Raw genomic sequence first — 17895 nt, 5'->3', positions numbered from 1 at the left:
ATATGAATTCATCTTCCAATGTCTGGTGGCAAGCAGACTGAACAATGTTTTCCCCTAGGAATTTGCCTGTGCTTAGCTATTTTTTTTATTTTTTATCCTGAAACTCCCCAGTCCTTACCGATTACAAGCATACCCATAACATGATGCAGCCACCACTACACTTGAATATATGGAGAGTGGTACTCAGTAATGTGCTGTATTCGATTTGCCCCAAACATAGCATTTTTTATTCAGGACAAAAAGTGAATTGCTTTGCCACATTTTTTGCAGTATTACTTTAGTGCCTTGTTGCAAACAGGATGCCTGTTATGGAATATTTCTATTCTGTACAGGCTTCCTTCTTTTCACTCTGTCAATTAGGTTAGTATTGTGGAGTAACTAATGTTGTTGATCCATCCTCAGTTTTCTCCTATCACAGCCATTAACTCTGTAACTGTTTTAAAGTCTCCATTGGCTTCATGGTGAAATCTTGGCGGTTTCYTTCCTCTCCGGCAACTGAGTTAGGAAGGACACCTGTATCTTTGTAGTGACTGAGTGTATTGATACAGCCTCCAAAGTGTAATTAATAACTTCACCGTGCTCAAAGGGATATTCAATGTCTGCTTTAAAAAAAAATACCCATCTACCAATAGGTGCCCTTCTTTGCAAGGCATTGGACAACCTCCCTGGTCTTTGTGGTTGAATCTGTGTTTGAAATTCACTGCACGACTGGGGGACCTTACAGATAATTGTATGTGTGGGGTACAGAAATAAGGTAGTCATTCAAAATCATGTTAAACACTATTATTGCCCACAGAGTGAGTCCATGCAACTTATTATGTGACTTGTTAAGCAAAGTTTTACTTCTGAACGTATTTAGACTTGCCATAACAAATGGGTTGAATACTTATTAACTCAAGACATTTCAGCCTTTCATTTTTAATTCATATGTAAAATTTTCAAAAAACACAATTCCACTTTGACATGATGAGGTATTGTGTGTAGGCCAGTGACAAAATATCTAAATTAAATCCATTTTAAATTCAGGCTGTAACACAACAAATTGTGGAAAAAGTCAAGGAGTGTGAATACTTTCTGAAGGCACTGTATAAGCAGCACTACCCAACCTTCATGGTTAGTGCTGGAACTCACAGGGCGATGGTACAGAAGCTATACAGCACCCAACCTTCATTAGGAATGATCATAAGAAATGATCCTGAGTTTGAGCATGGGGGTTGGTCCTACTGCATGTGGTGCGTGCATGCCATGTTCTACTGTTTATAGAGTGGGTGTGTGTGTGTTTTTCTCTAGGCCATGTCTGCGGTGTTGTGCTGTGGACCTGTGTTCGACAACGTTGGACTGTCCCCAGACGGATACCTCTATAAGTGGCTGGATAACATACTAGCCTGCCAGGACCTACGGGTATGTGATGTGGCCAATCACACACACAAACACCCCCMCACACACGCGTTTTGTTCTTTTATCCTCATGGGGACCTAAAATGTATTTTCATTCTAAATCCTATTTTCCCTATTTCCTAAACCTTACCCTAACCTTAACCYGTAACCCAAACACTAAACCTAACTTCTTACCCCAACCCTAATTCTAACCCTAACCCTAATTGTAACCCTAATCCTAAACCTAACCCTTAATCTTAAAATAGCCACACACATACACACACACACACACACACACATTAATAGCCCCTGATAGTTTGCTTAGTTTCCTCACAGTAAAACAACATCAGCTCCTGCCAACTGTTCCCTAATTGTTTTGATCAGGTGCTTTTGTCTCAGGGTAAATTTGCTCAATTATTTGTCCATTTATAACATGACTGGCTGGATTAAGCTCCTGTCCCTCCCTGTATATGTTTTTTACTCCCTCATTCAAAGTTGACTTTCAGCTTGTGTTCTGGTGTTTAGTGTTTACATAGCCTCGTCCCAGATCTATTTGTGTTGTCTTGCCAACTTGTGTGGTCATTGTCAGCTATACAACACAAACAGATCTGGGACCAGGCTCGTGTTTACATTCTTTAACCTTGGAATGAACAGTAAAAACTAGGCATGTAAGCCCTGAAAATGTGATTTATCCTGCTAAGACAGATGTCATATAGCTTCTACTAGCCTTTCAAACTAGTCTTACTCAAGGCTTTTAAAAATGAGGAAACCATTTACACCTCAAAGGCATTCACCTTTCAATATGGATATACTGTATGTAGTATGGAATATTTTTGTCTAATGACACTTTCCCTCCCCCATTCGTTATTGCAGAGCAACACCTCCAGTTATTTTTTGTTCAACTTTGATCGTATCACCAACGGTCAAATCGTCATTGAAGATGCATGATTAATCTGGTAGTTTGGTTGCTCGAAGTAGTTGATGGTGGTCACGTACACAGAGGCACACACACAAACACACTCGCACTGACCACCTGTCATTGACCACTAGGTTCACCAGCTGGGCTGTGAGGTAGTTATTCTGCTGCTGGAGTTGAATGCTGACCAGGTCAACCTGTTTAACTGGGCGGTCGACCGCTGCTTCACCGGCTCCTACCAACTGGCCTCTGGCTGTTTCAAGGCCATCGCCACCATCTGTGGCAGCAGGTAGGAACTACAGACATCATTGGTAGGAACCCTTCTAATTCCACCATCTCTGGCACAAGTAGAAAGTTAAGAACATTTGGTCATTACTGTAAGTAGGAAATAGTCAAATGTCACCTTCTGTGGCAGCAGATATTTTGTATTTTTGTATTTTTTTTATTTCACCTTTATTTGACCAGGTAGGCGAGTTGTTCTCATTTACAACTGCGACCTGGCCAAGATAAAGCAAAGCAGTGCGACAAAAACACAACACAGAGTTACACATGGGATAAACAAACGTACAGTCAATAACACAATAGAACATCTGTATACAGTGTGTGCAAATTAAGTAAGGAGGTAAGGCAATAAATAGGCCATAGTGGCGAAGTAATTACAATTTAGCAATTAACACTGGAGTGATAGATGAGGATGTGCAAGTAGAAATACTGGTGTGCAAAAGAGCAGAAAAAAACAAAAATAAATATGGGGATGAGGTAGGTAGTAGGTTGGGTGGGCTATTTACAGATGGGCTGTGTACAGCTGCAGCGATCGGTAAGCTGCTCTGACAGCCGATGCTTGAAGTGATTGAGGGAGATATAAGTCTCCAACTTCAGTGATTTTTGAATTTCGTTCCAGTCATTGGCAGTAGAGAACTGGAAGGAAAGTAGGTGTTGGCTTTGGGGAGGACCAGTGAGATATACCTGCTGGAGTGCGTGCTACGGGTGGGTGTTGCTATGGTGACCAGTGAGCTGAGGTAAGGCGAGGCTTTACCTAGCAAAGACTTATAGATGACCTGGAGCCAGTGGGTTTGGCGACGAATATGTAGCGAGGACCAGCCAGCGAGAGCATACAGGTCACAATGGTGGGGCTTTGGTGACAAAACGGATGGCACTGTGATAGACTGCATCCAAATGAACTATGTTAAGAATCATACAGATCATTGGTATCGCTCTACTATAGACATCATGAGTAGGAACTGATCAAATGTCGCTCTCTGTAACATAACTCAACCTTACACTTCAAATACTGAACTGAAGCATCACTATTTGTTGAAAAAGTCTGTAATACTTTATGCTTTATACAACATCATTGTCCAATGGGTAAAATAATATGTTAATTGTGTAGATACATGCTCCTCTAAGAAAATAAATGGTCCCAACCTCATGTCTCTATCATAATACAATCAAAAGTTATTGGAGTGGTTACACTTTTATGATGGCCAGAATTAGGGAGGAAAAAAATCTGGAAAATTGCCTTGCGTCAACTAGGCTGGATTCTGTGCAAGAAGTAAGGCTACTGGCTACCTTGGTTCAAAATATACATAGCTGGCTACCTGTGACAGGCTCACTTTCCCATTTCTTGTCATCTTTCTTCTCGAAATCCGCAGGACAAAAAAACAATATAGCGATGAGATGGATATCGATTTTGACAGTGGTATCATATTTTAGAATATGCTTTTCATATTTATTCGCAAATTCCCGTTCTTTTTCTAAGATTTCTTACCAAAATAAGCTTATCTTTGTGAAATTTCAACAGAGCACTTATCGTATTCCAMGCTTTTTATTTTCAGACTTTTACATTTAACTATGTTATGCTAATTTAGCTTTTTGCGACCCGTGGAAACAACTTTGARGACGAYGACCACAAAATGTAAAATCCTCAAAAGKCGTTACGAGAAACCTGCACCGCCATGTCAACAGAGCTCAGTGCTTATTATCGGATGCATTCGTTTACGAAATCCGACTTTTAGGATGTAATATTAATGACATGCAAGAGAAGACCCCACTGAACAATTCTGAACAAGATGAATCATATTAGTCTTGGTAAAAATGTATTTTATGACATAATGAAGTGAAATTTCAGCGCCAAAGCACGCTTACACCCACTCTAGGCAGTGTGGGTGGACACCCTATTTATACCTTCTTAACATAGATTATGTCTGTATGGTATTTCAACATTATTTTTTTTCTCCGGATCATTGTGAGATGATTGAAGACATTATGATATACCTGTCCAAGACACATCTTATGATGTCTTATAATGCATTACACCTACAAGCTTTATTAAGTACTGTAAAGTGTCAGCAAATGTTAGATTCATCTTGATTATCATTCACTTGCAGAAACTATCCCTGTGACATCGTGACTTTGTTGAATTTGGTGCTCTTCAAGGCATCAGACACCAGCAGGGAAATGTATGAAATCTCAATGCAGCTAATGCAGGTAAGGACCAATTACACTGTGACCAATACAACTTTATGTGAATAGTCTGTCTATAGACGCTCAGCCAACCAATACACTCAATAGACTCAAATCTGTAGGATGTGCATAGATGGRCTATCTAAATAAAGTTCTACTGGCCAATGAAATGTATGATATCCTTCCATTGTAAACTCATAACAGGGTTTTTTCAGTTTACTTCCTGATTTAGCTGAAATTAATGCAGGTTAATGTTTTTTGTCATGAATCTTGTTCTGGAAGCAGGTCTTCAGAGTGGTCACYAGGTGGCACAGCCRCAAAGTCAAAAAATCTGGTTATACAYCYAACCTTAACCCTAACCTTAACCACACTACAAGCCCTAATGCCTAATCCAACCTTAAATTAAGACCAAAAAGCACATTTTTACAATRAAGGCAATTTTGACTTTGCAACTGGCCCATCTAATGGAAATSATTCAGTTCTGCCTCAAGGACAAGACTCATCCCAATAAATGTCAACCTGTGAATTTTATTAGAATTGACTGCTAATATCCTAGACTAAGAGTGTGTTTTTTCTTTCTTGATAAACAGATTCTGGAGGCAAAGCTGTTTGTGTATTCCAAGACGATAGCAGACCAGAAGCCCAGTAGTATCCTGTATAGGACCCACAGACCTCTGCCTCCCCTCTACAACGTCTCTCTAGCCCAGCTCTCACAGCAACTGGCTAGGATGTACCCCGAACTCACTCTGCCTCTCTTCTCAGGTATTGTGTGTGTGTGTGTGTGCGTGCGTGCATGCGTGCGTGGTACTCACGTAGTACTCACAAGCAGGTCATCTTCATTTGGCTTCCTGCTAAATGTGTGTTCTTGTGTTAGGATGGTGCCTTCCACTCAAAAAGGTTCCTTGTCAGTTAGCTATGGAAGCTCCCACTGCTCTTTGCTATAGCAACAGTGAAGTGGGTTCTGATTCAGAGGAATTGTGTCAGTATAAACTGGACCAAATAAAAACACCGATCATCAGTTATCAAATGATGGAGACTCAATATTCAGTTATCAAAAACAAGGATGAAAACAGACAATGACGAGGACAGACGACGTTGATTCAATACTTATAATCATAAAAATAAGTATTGATTGGAAGTCGTTGTTGTTTCTTCAAATGTACCATTTTTCAACTGTGTTCCGGATACTCTGCCATCCTGTCATTACCAGCACCTTGTAGAAGGCGCACTGCTGTGCACAGGACATTTAACTCATTGTTATTCAGTTATGAAATATATATTAGCTTTTAACCCTATTAAGCAACAACTGTCATGTGTGCTCCCTCTCCGGCCTCTAGGTCACCAGGCTGCTCGTTAGGGCGCACACCTGTCACCAGGGTTACGCACATAATGACACCTGGACTCATCACCTACTTGATTACCTGCACCTTTATATGTCACTCCCTTTGGTTTCTTCCCCAGTCGTCATTGTTGCTGTTTTATGTCGGTGCGCTGTTTGTGTTTCTTGTTTTGTTCATTCATTAATTAAGCGTACATCGTTACAACAACCCTTAGTAAACTTTTGGAATAAATTGCATTTGACCAGATACGATGTTATTTTACAGTAAACATATTGACAACAGACTTTCAGCATGCTTATAGTGAAGGACATTCAACAAGCACTTACACAAATGACTGATTRGCTRAGAGAAATTGATGGGRAAAAGTTTGTGGGCGCTGTTTTGTTAAACTTCGGTGMGGCTTTTGACGTTATCGATCATAGTCCRCTGCTGGAAAAAATGTATGTGTTATGGCTTTACTTCCCCTGCTATATTGTGGAGAAAGCGTTACCTGTCWAACAGAACACAGAGGTTGTTCTTTAATGGAAGCCTCCAACTTAATCCAGGTAGAATCATGAATTCCTGACTTTTTTCAATCTTTACTAACAACATGCCACTGGCTTCGAGTAAAGCCAGTGTGTCTATGTATGCRGATGACTCAACACAATACACGCCAGCTACTACAGCGACTGAAATGACTGCAACACTTAACAAAGAGCTGCAGTKAGTTTCAGAATGAGTGGTAAGGAATAAGTTAGTCCTAAATAATWAAAAAACTAAAAGCATTGTATTTGGGACAAATCATTCACTAAACCCTAAACCTAAACTAAATCTTGTAATAAATAATGTGGAAATTGAGCAAGTTGAGGTGACTAAACTGCTTGGAGTAACCCTGGATTGTAAACTGTCATGGTCAAAACATATTGATACAACAGTAGCTAAGATGGGGAGAAGTCTGTCCATAATAAAGCRCTGATCTACCTTCTTAASAGCACTATCAACAAGGCAGGTCTTACAAGCCCTCGTTTTGTTGCACCTGGACTACTGTTCAGTTGTGTGGTCAGGTGCCACAAAGAGGGACTTATGAAAATTGCAATTGGCTCAGAACAGGGCAACACAGCTGGCCCTTGGATCTACACAGAGAGCAAAAATGTATAATATGCATGTCAATCTCTCTGGCTCAAAGTGGAGGAGAGATTGACTTCATCACTACTTGTATTTGTGAGAGGTATTGACATGTTGAAAGCACAGAGCTGTCTGTTTAAAKGACTAGCMTAGAGTTCAGACACCCATGCATACCCCACAAGACATGCCACAAGAGGTCTCTTCACAGTCTCCAAGTCCAGAACAGACTATGGGAGGCGCACAGTACTACATAGAGCCATGACTACATGGAACTCTATTCCACATAAGGTAACTGATGCAAGCAGTAGAATAATATTTAAAAAACAGATTAAAAACCTTATGAAACAGCGAGGACTGTGAAGCAACACAAACATAGGCACACATGCACATRGATTTTGTGTTGTGAAATCTGTTATGAATGTATTGTAATGTTTTAAAATTGTATAACTGCCTTAATTTTTACGGTCGCCAGGAAGAGTAGCTGCTAATGKGGATAATAATAAATACAAATACAAACAGGGTCTGTATTTATCAAGTGTCTCAGGGTAGGAGTGCTGATCTGGGAGCATGTCCTCCCTGTCCATAATTATCTGATTCATTATGATCTATAGTGGCAAAACAGATCCTATGCTTCTACCCCTCCCTCTGCAGAGGACAACTTTATAGTCCCTCCAGGATTTAGCGATTCTGCGGTTGCATTTTTTTGGAGCAAAATCAACAATTCCCCATATGTGAAGTGAGTGCTCGCAAATTTGACCAATCACTGCACTATTATCATATGTAACAGTCAAATCGCTGCAATATTACTGCATAAAACTGTAGAATTACCGCACTGCAAAAAAAGGGCCCTCAATTTTAACCAATCACCACTTTTACAAATCAATCAATTTTACCACATAACATTGTTAAATTAATACACACGTCAAAAAATGTTTTTCCCCCATCAGTGCATTTTCATGTCAAATTGGACAAAAATCATCACAAATTGCCATGCAAAATGTCATAATTGCCGCACMAAAATCAAGCATTTTTGTCCACAAATACCACAACAAAATCCTGGAGAGACTGACTTTGTAACAATTATTTATGACTTTTTATAAATTCATAAATTTACGGTTTCTGCTCCGTTGTGTTTCTATCTCCTGTCCCAGAGGTTAGCCAGCGTTTCCCTACCACTCACCCCAACGGCCGTCAGATCATGCTGACCTACCTGCTGCCCTGGCTGTCTAACATCGAGCTGATGGACAGCTGCCTGCTGCCACCGGTCTCCAGCCCCTGCAGCCCTGAGGAGGAGACCCCGGACCAGACCGGCACCACCGCGGGACAAGTCCCCCAACACACGCTAAGGGGAATGGGCTGGGGCTCGCTGCTGGCCACCTCGCTGGTCCTTAACAACCTCATGTTCATGACCGCCAAGGTCAGAATGGTCTGTGTGTGTGTGTGTGCGTGTGCGTGTGCGTGTGCGTGTGTGTGTGTGCATTGCTCGTTGAAAGGCAGACAACGTACAGGAAACATTGGAGCAATAACACATTTTTTGCGTTATACAAATTAAAAAACGGATATGATATTTACATAAGTATTCAGACCCTTTACTCAGCACCTTTGGCAGCCTCGAGTCTTCTTGGGTATGACGCTACAACTTGGCACACCTATATTTGGGGAGTTTCTCCCATTCTTCTCTGCAGATCCTCTCAAGCTCTGTCAGGTTAGATGGGGAGCGTCGCTGCACAGCTATTTTCAGGTCTCCCTAGAGATGTTCGATCGGATTCAAGTCCTGGCTCTGGCTGGGCCACTCTAGGACATTCAGAGACTTGTCCTGTTGGAAGGTGAGGTTCTGAGTGTTCTGGAGCAGGTTTTCATCAAGGATCTCTCTGTACTTTGCCCCGTTCATCTTTCCCTCGATCCTGACTAGTCTCCCAATACCTGCAGCTGACAACCAGCCCCACAGCATGATGCTGCCACCACCATGCTTCACCGTAGGGATGGTGCCAGGTTTCCTCCAGACGTTAGGGTTGGCATTCAGGCCAAAGAGTTCAATCTTGGTTTCATCAGACCAGAGAATTTTGTTTTTCATGGTCTGAGAGTCCTTTAGGTGCCTTTTGACAAACTCCAATCGGGCTGTCATGTGCCTGAGGCGTGGCTTCCGTCTGGCTTCTCATAAAGGCCTGATTGTTGGAGTGCTGCAGAGATGGTTGTCCCTCTGGAAGGTTCTCCCATTTCCACAGAGGAACTCTGGAGCTCTGTCACAGTGACCATCGGGTTCTTGGGAACCTCCCTGACCAAGGCCCTTTTCACCCGATTGCTCAATTTGGCCGGGCGGAAAACACTAGGAAACACTAGTCTTGGTGGTTCCAAACTTCATCCATTTAAGAATGGAGGCCACTGTGTTCTTGGGGACCTTCAATGCTGCAGAAATGTTTTGGTACCCTTCCCCAGATCTGTGCCTCGACACAATCCTGTCTCGGTGCTCTATGGACAATTCCTTCGACCTCATGGCTTGGTTTTTGATCTGACATGAACTGTCAACTGTGGGACCTTATACAGACTGGTGTGTGCCTTTCCAAATCATGTCCAATCAATTCAATTTACCACAGTTTGACTCCAATCAAGTTGTGGAAACATATCAAGGATGATCAATGGAAACAGGATGCACCTGAGCTCAATTTCGAGTCTCATAGCAAAAGGTCTGAATGCTTATGTAAATAAGTAATTTTTGTTTTTMATTTTTCATTAATTTGCAAARATGTCAAAAAACCTGTTTTCACTTCGTCATTATRGGGTACTGTGTGTAGATTGATGAGGGAATTTTWAAAAAAGAATCCATTTTAGGATWWGGCTGTAACGTAACAGAATGTGGAAAAAGTCAAGGGGTCTGAATACTTTCCGAATGCACTGTATATGTTTTGTTCAATGAAAGTTGTCATTCTATTGTTAATGTTACTTATCGCTGATACTCTGCCCTGTCATGTCAGTACGGTGATGACGTTCCAGGACCAGAGATGGAGAATGTCTGGAACGCTCTGGCCAGTAACGACAGGTGGACCAACAATCTGAGGACTACCCTGCAGTTCCTCATCAGTCTGTGTGGAGTGAGCAGCGACACCTCTCTGCTGCCTTATGTGAGTGCTGCCTTAGACCCCCTTTCATTTCATTACTGTCTGAATAAAGTGTATTTAAAACCATCCAAAAATATATGAAAAGATAATTAAGCTCAACCACGCAGCCTTAGAACAATACAGAGAAAACTAACTTTGATACCTTAGAACCATACAGAAAACTAATCCTATCTCAAATCCTAACCCTTTGTTTGTGTCTGCGCGTGCTTGTGTGCATGCATGTGTGTGTTCCTACTTCCGTGTGTGTTCCAGATCAAGAAGGTAGTGATCTACCTGTGTCGTAACAACACCATTCAGACCATGGAGGAGCTGTTGTTTGAGCTGCAGCAGACAGACCCGGTCAACCCGGTGGTACAGCACTGTGACAACCCACCTTTCTACTGCTTCGCTGCCACCAGCAAGACCTCCACCGCCGCCTCAGGTATAGGTACAGACACGCACACAGACAAACGTACGAACACACAAACAGGAATGAAACACAAACACAGATAAACACACTAACAAACACACGCATACACACAAACGACTACGCACAAACATGAACGTGAACGAACACACTAACACAGTCAGTCAGACTGGACATATAGACCCCCACTGGCGCCTCTGCTAGTAACATTATGTTACACGTTTTACATTTCCCAAAACATCCACAATATGTATGTTTGAATGAAATGTATCTATTAACCTTTTTTTTTAGGTACAACATCCAGTAGCAACACTGTAGTTGATGGCCAAGAGAGTTTCCCTGACGCAGATGACATTAAAGCAACCAAAGAGAACGAAGAGAGGTATAGTAGCACTTGTGGAGTACCTGAAATGGGGCCTGGTCTCAAATTTCTTTCTGCAGTTTTGCCATTCCCGTTTGGTATGGCAACAACCATGGAAGTTGACAAAACAGCACAAAGAGATCTGGGACCTGACTAGGTGAAATATAACTTGGTCCGAGAATCTGTTTGTGCTATCAGGACCAGGTTAGATGAAATGTGATGTAATATAAGATCAGCAGTAGCAGAGAAGAAGAGGCGAAGCGAAAGGGTTTACATGAAAATAAGACCACGAGGTGAGGAATGTTTATATGGAGGTACAACGAGAGAGTGTCGAATTTGGTCAACAAAAAAGGTCATTGATAATTTGCTACATGAGGCTTATTTGATAAAATATACATTTCCTTGTGGTTAGGATTACATTTCAGCAACTTTGGAAAAAAACGACTTTATATCGGGAGTTCTGCCTGTTCACTTGCGTATCTGCCCTCTCATTGACTAGAATGGTCCAACCTGATCTCGTCACCCCCTCCCGGCTTCCTTCTTTGTGGACATGTATTTCCATTGTTAGAGCTGTCACTCGGCTATCTTGTCAATATAATAGATTGTCTGTTGCAGTAGCCATGGCGACAACCTCTGACCTCTGACCTTTGTGATCCAGGTTGAGTAACATCATGAGGCACCACAACTGCCTGGAATCCCGATACAGCAACAGTTCTGGAGGCTCCTACGAGGAGGAGAAGAGTGAGTAGAGATTATACTCTATATACAGTATTACATTTTACATGCCCCCAACCGATTGTGTTTTTTTGTTTGTTTATCTGCATTGTTTGTAACTTGTTTTTTTACTCATTTTGTACATAATGTTGCCACTACTGTCTCTTATGACCGAAAATAACTTCTAGACATCAGGACTGCGATTACTCACCACGGACTAGCAGAATCCTTTAATCTTCTTTCACGACTCTGACGAGCCCAAGGATATATGGCTCCCTCGGGAACAGGCCCCGACCCCAGTGATCTGCATGAAGAGGAGGCGGAGAAAGATAGGCCGGAGAGCGGGCTGCCTTCTGAGAATTCGGAGGCGATTGAATTAACCCCCACTTCCCTCAATTCTGATAGCAAACATGTAATCTTTGGACAATAAAATCGATGAGTTACGGGGAAGATTAAACTACCAACGGGACATTAAAAAGTAACATCTTTTGCTTCACGGAGTCGTGGCTGGACAACGACAATATCATCATACAGCTGGCTGGTTATACAATGTACCGGCAGGATAGAACAGCGGCGTCTGGTAAAGACAAGGGGCGGCGGACTATGTATTTTTGTAAATAACAGCTGGTGCACGATATCTAAGGAAGTTTCGAGCTATTGCTCGCCTGAGGTTGAGTATATCATGATAAGCTGTAGACCACACTACCTACCGAGAGAGTTCTCATCTGTATTCTTCGCAGCTGTTTACATACCACCTCAGTCAGAGGTTGGCACTAAGACAGCATTGAATGAGCTGTATTCCGCCATAAGCAATCAAGAAAACGCTCACCCAGAGGCGGCGCTCCTAGTAGCTGGGGACTTTAATGCAAGAAAACTTAAATCTGTTGTACCAAATTTCTATCAGCATGGTAAATGTGCAGCCAGAGGGAAAAGAACTCTGGACCACCTATACTCCACACACAGATACGCATAAAGCTCTCCCTCGTCCTCCATTTGGCAAATCTGACCATAATTCCATCCTCCTGGTTCCTGCTTACAAGCAAAAATTAAAGCAGGAAGCACCAGTGACTAGATCAATTTAAAAGTGGTCAGATGAAGCAGATGCTAAGCTACAGGACTGTTTTGCTAGCACAGACTGGAATATGTTTCGGGATTCCTCCAATGGCATAGAGGAGCACACCACATCTGTCATTGGCTTCATCAATAAGTGCATCAATGACGTCGTCCCCACAGTGACCGTATGTACATACCCCAACCAGAAGCCATGGATTACAGGCAGCATCTGCACTGAGCTAAAGGCTAGAGCTTCCGCTTTCAAGGAACAGGACTCTAACCCGGAAGCTTATAATAAATTATAAGGATGTGTTCTTACCTACCCTTACCACCTGGGGGCGGCCCGTCAGGAAGTCCAGGATTCAGTTGCAGAGGGAGGTGTTTAGTCCCAGGGTCCTTAGCTTAGTGATGAGCTTTGAGGGCACTATGGTGTTGAATGCTGAGCTGTAGTCAATGAATAGCATTCTCACCTAGGTGGGAAAGGGCAGTGTGGAGTGCAATAGAGATTGCGTCATCTGTGGATCTGTTGGTGCTGTATGCAAATTGGAGTGGGTCTTGAGTTTCTGGGATAATGGTGTTGATGTGAGCATTTTATGGCTACAGACGTGAGTGCTACGGGTCGGTAGTCATTTAGGCAGGTTACCTTAGTGTTCTTGGGCACAGGTACTATGGTGGTCTGTTTGAAACGTATAAGATTTCACCTTCCTTAAAACTGTAAAATACATATTTGTATGTTTAGTGTGAAGAGAACATTTACATATTTTCTTAAGGTCTCTCTTGATCAAAACGCCTGCCCCCATCGCTGTGAATGTCTAGCTTGGCTTCCTGAACTTGTTAGGAATTCGCCTTTCATCTCTTATTAATCTTGTCCATCTATAACAAACAGAACTTTTTTAATTTGTTCAAAATCTATGCATTATTTTTGATTAATGGCTCTAACTCCATCTCTGCTACAGTGATGAAACCACTCTCTCCTGCTGCGGTACGATGTAAGGATTGCAGATATGTGCTTTGTCAGTAGCTGTGAAGTAGGGTTCAGCCAGGAGTTCATGGACAGTTGGCAGAGCGAATGAAATGGTAGGAGTGACATTCCAGCCTAAAGTGGTTTCAGATTTCACATCCTACGTCACACAGGCTCAGAATATACTACTGTGGCCGTGGCAACCAGGGCTATCGTTCAATGCAAACCATTTCGGGCCACGGTGTCCATAGAGCAATTTATAAGCAAAAATGTTAGTCGGACCCAGTACCAAAACCATGCATGTACCCTAAACAGGGGACTTTACATGGCCGTCTAAGTTAGTGCCATTGATAATGCATGATAGGCCAAGCGCTCCTAGGAGATCCTTTGTAAGAACTGACAGTGAAACACACAAGCAGCTCTGTGACAGGGCCTCTCAGATGCTACCAGTAAACAGCCGGTTACCCCAAAACTCCTTTGTTCTACTCATTGGTTCTACTCTCTGGAGCAGAGGTAGCCTGGGTCATGTTCACTAGGCACAAAACAGAATAAAAATTAGTGAAACAAGAAGGTCCAATAAGAAATGCTTGTTTTCGTTTTCCGTTGCAAAACATCTTGCTACGGTGTGCCCTAATGAACACGACCCAGGTCAGAGCCAACTCCTCGAACTGAAACGAATTGCATGACGATAGTTAGAGGAGTTGGCTAAAGCACAAACAGATAAGACCATGCTAGAGCTGAGACAGTTCTTCTCGGCTCGCCAAACTCAATGACCTTTCCAAAGAAGAACTTTAAAGAACACTGATCCTCTGCACTATAGCCCTCCTCAATGACTTAACATGCCTGCCATCAACAGACACAGTTATTGCTTTGAAAGGCAGCTGAATGGTGGGTGCATGTATTCACAGGAATGCTCATAACATTTTCTTTGGGGAGAGATGGGGTCTGTGCTAAATGCAAACAGGGTTGCATTCAGCAGGCACGAAAGGGGATGAAACATTTTGAAACGAAGGGAAACAGGGAGGTACCAGCTACCAGAAAGTGTCCAATAAGAAACACTGGTTTTGCCCTAGTGTGCCACACTGAACATGACCCTGGAGAGGGTGTGGCCTGGCGAGGCTTGCCCTACTTTGTCATGAGTGTAACTTCCTGTGTGATCCCTAGGTGAACCCCTTCCGCTGTACACTGGTTGGCTGATGAGCGTTGTGGAGACCAATCAGCCACTCCCTTTGCCTATGCCTGTCAACGGAGGCTGCTGGGCTCCCCTTGTGGACTACCTCCCTGAAACCATCACTCCTAAGGGACCTCTACACAGGTACACACAAACACACACACACACACACACACACACACACACACACACACACACACAGGCACGCACACAAGAGTGTGCAAAGCTGTCATCAAGGCAAAGGGTGGCTACTTTGAAGAATCTCAAATATGAAATATATTTTCATTTGTTTAACCCTTTTTTGGTCACTACATGAATTTTTTTTTTTTAAAGTACCTTTATTTAACTAGGCAAGTCAGTTAAGAACAAATTCTTATTTTCAATGACAGCCTAGGAACAGTGGGTTAACTGCCTTGTTCAGGGGCAAAACTACAGATTTTTACCTTGTCAGTTTACCTACTACATGATTCCATATGTGTTATTTTTATAGTTTAGATGTCTTCACTATTATTCTACAATGTAGGAAGCTCCTGGAATGAGTAGGTGTGTCCAAACTTTTGACTGGTACTGTATATTATTGATATGTGTCTGTAGGTTTAACATTGCAGTGATCTTCATGACCGAGATGGTGGTTGACCACAGTGTGAGAGAAGACTGGGCCCTGCACCTGCCACTGCTGCTCCACGCCCTCTTTCTGGGTATGACAAGCACATTCTTTTCAATGAGCAATTACTGAATGAACTGGTTCTGAACTTGCTCCAACTTGGACACGCTAGAAAGTAGCTGGCAATTGCTGCCAATCGTTTTGCCCCTTTTTACAGATGGAGACAATAGAGTAAGGGAGCAATAATTTGAATCCCAACCCTGTGTAGTATCACCATGTTATTTCACTGCTAAAGACACCGTTTGTAAGGTTTTACAGTGGGGTCAGAAATGATTGACACCCTTGATAAAGATGAGCAATAATGACTGTATAAAAGAAATAATTAAATACTGAGCTATATTGTATGCTCCCAAAATTTGGAAATTATATTATTTTATATTAATACCATGGCTCAAAGAAAGAGATAGGGGTCAAATGTATTAACACCCCTAAGGATTGTTATAAGTAAAGTAGTCAAAAGTTTAGTATTTGGTCCCATATTCCTAGCACGCAATGACTACATCAAGCGTGTGACTCTACAAACTTGTAGGATGCATTTGCAGTTCATTTTGGTTGTGTTTCAGATTATTTCCTCATTATTGACGATTCACTCAAGTAGCATCCACATTAAATGTAGAAGTGTTTAGAAGATATTATTGTTATGTATAATAAAAGATACTCTAAAATGACACAATACATTATTTCCCATTCATTTCTCTTGGGGACAAAATAAAAACTACAACTAGCGATGCGCCGATATGACATTTTTGGCCGATACCAATAACTGATATTAAAAAATGTAGCGGCCTTTTAAGCATTCTAGTACAGTTAAATAGTTGAAACACACACACACACACACACACTGACCAAAAAGTTATTTTGTTGGCATTTATGTATGTCCCCATTACCAGTAAAACATAATCAAAACCTATTTCTTTCAATTACTTGCTGTGCTGTTTCGTTGTTAATTTGTTCAGCCTCAACCAGGATTTCATCATGACTCAAGCAGTGAAGTTTCTGCTCTGTCTGTCCGTGGCCTCTCTTCCTCGGTGCGCACTGTCACTGTGTCCGTTTCCAACTTGTCCAGCTGTGTCTAACATTTCACGTAAACCCTGTTTCTTGTCTGCATCGAAGTAGCGGTCCTTGTACCTAGCATCGAGCATGGTGGCGACACGGTAAAGAGGCTCAGAGAGAATGCCACCGAATCGCTTATTCACAGCCTCTTGTAGAGTACTTTTGCAAGTTTTAACCCCACAGCCTGTGTCGGCAGTTTTGTTGAGCAGGCGTTTCAATGCCTTGACAGAGGGTATCACATCTGCTGCAGATGCAGTTGATGAGCTTATTTCTCGAGACAGTTGTTCGAATGGAGCTAGGAGTGTGTTCATGTTTCCAAGTTTCTAACATGTTTTGAAATGGCAGCATCGGTATGAGAACCAGCACATTCTTGAGCATGCAATACGGCGTTCCTCAGTACGAAATCCTCGTCGACCCACTGTGCTTTCAGACTCAGCATGCTCATGGGGCTGACGTCGCTGGTCCAAATGTTAGTCGTGAAGCTAATAGCGGTGAGACCCACAGCAAGTAGCTCATGGATGTGCGTTTCAACAATACTATGTAACTCTGGTAGGGCAACATCTGAAAAATAGCGCTTACTTGGTAGTGTGTACCGGGGCTTGAGGTGCTTGATGTCGAGAGCACTGTTGAATGTCAAGGGCAATGAATTCCATTATCTTGGCGTTAATGGATTTTGCTTTTGAGTTGTCTCGCTGAAATGTTCTTACTCTTTCAAATGACTGCTCGACTTGAACTTGTTTAGTTGTTGGAAGTGTGGGCTTAGTATTTTTATGCTTTTGTTCTGTGTAGCGCTTTATTTTTCATGGCGTCATTACGTCATCTACCTACGTTATATAGGTATGCACGTCAGCGCTGACATCGGTTTTGCACATAGCCATTAAACTAAACATCGGGCCAATGCTGATGTTGGCATTTTTAGCTAATATCGTCCGATTCCGATATGCTTACCGATATATCGTGCATCCCTAACTAAAACTAAAACAAACTGCAAATGCATCCAATGAGTTTGTAGAGTCACAAGCTTGATGTAGTCATTGCATGCTACTGTAGGAATGTAGGACCAAGTACTCAACTTTTCACTACTATATTTATAGGAGTCTTTAGGGCGTTCAATAATTCTGACCCCTACCTCTTTGAGAGAGAAAAAGTATTACTTGTTAAACAAAATCCCTTTCTCTGAGCAATTGTATTAGTATG

General features: G+C 42.2%; 1 protein-coding gene across 4 annotated transcripts in view; it reads left to right on the top strand.

Annotated features, from left to right (window-relative positions):
• LOC111949429 (protein furry homolog) overlaps positions 1-17895 on the top strand; it is a 211227-nt gene that overhangs the window by 118461 nt on the left and 74871 nt on the right. For all 4 annotated transcript variants that reach the window (XM_070433935.1, XM_023966584.2, XM_023966586.2 and 1 more), the window contains exons 29-39: positions 1291-1401; positions 2427-2581; positions 4680-4779; positions 5346-5517; positions 8351-8616; positions 10172-10318; positions 10568-10736; positions 11013-11103; positions 11741-11823; positions 14975-15125; positions 15576-15679. In XM_070433935.1, the coding sequence (XP_070290036.1) occupies positions 1291-1401; positions 2427-2581; positions 4680-4779; positions 5346-5517; positions 8351-8616; positions 10172-10318; positions 10568-10736; positions 11013-11103; positions 11741-11823; positions 14975-15125; positions 15576-15679 (1549 nt within the window). The remainder of the gene's footprint in view (positions 1-1290; positions 1402-2426; positions 2582-4679; positions 4780-5345; positions 5518-8350; positions 8617-10171; positions 10319-10567; positions 10737-11012; positions 11104-11740; positions 11824-14974; positions 15126-15575; positions 15680-17895) is intronic.

The sequence above is a fragment of the Salvelinus sp. IW2-2015 genome, linkage group LG22 (genome assembly GCF_002910315.2).
Source record: "Salvelinus sp. IW2-2015 linkage group LG22, ASM291031v2, whole genome shotgun sequence".
NCBI classification, from domain to species: Eukaryota; Metazoa; Chordata; class Actinopteri; order Salmoniformes; family Salmonidae; genus Salvelinus; species Salvelinus sp. IW2-2015.
The sequence above is the reverse complement of the archived record's forward strand: the minus strand, read 5'-3'. Positions and strand labels throughout refer to the sequence as shown.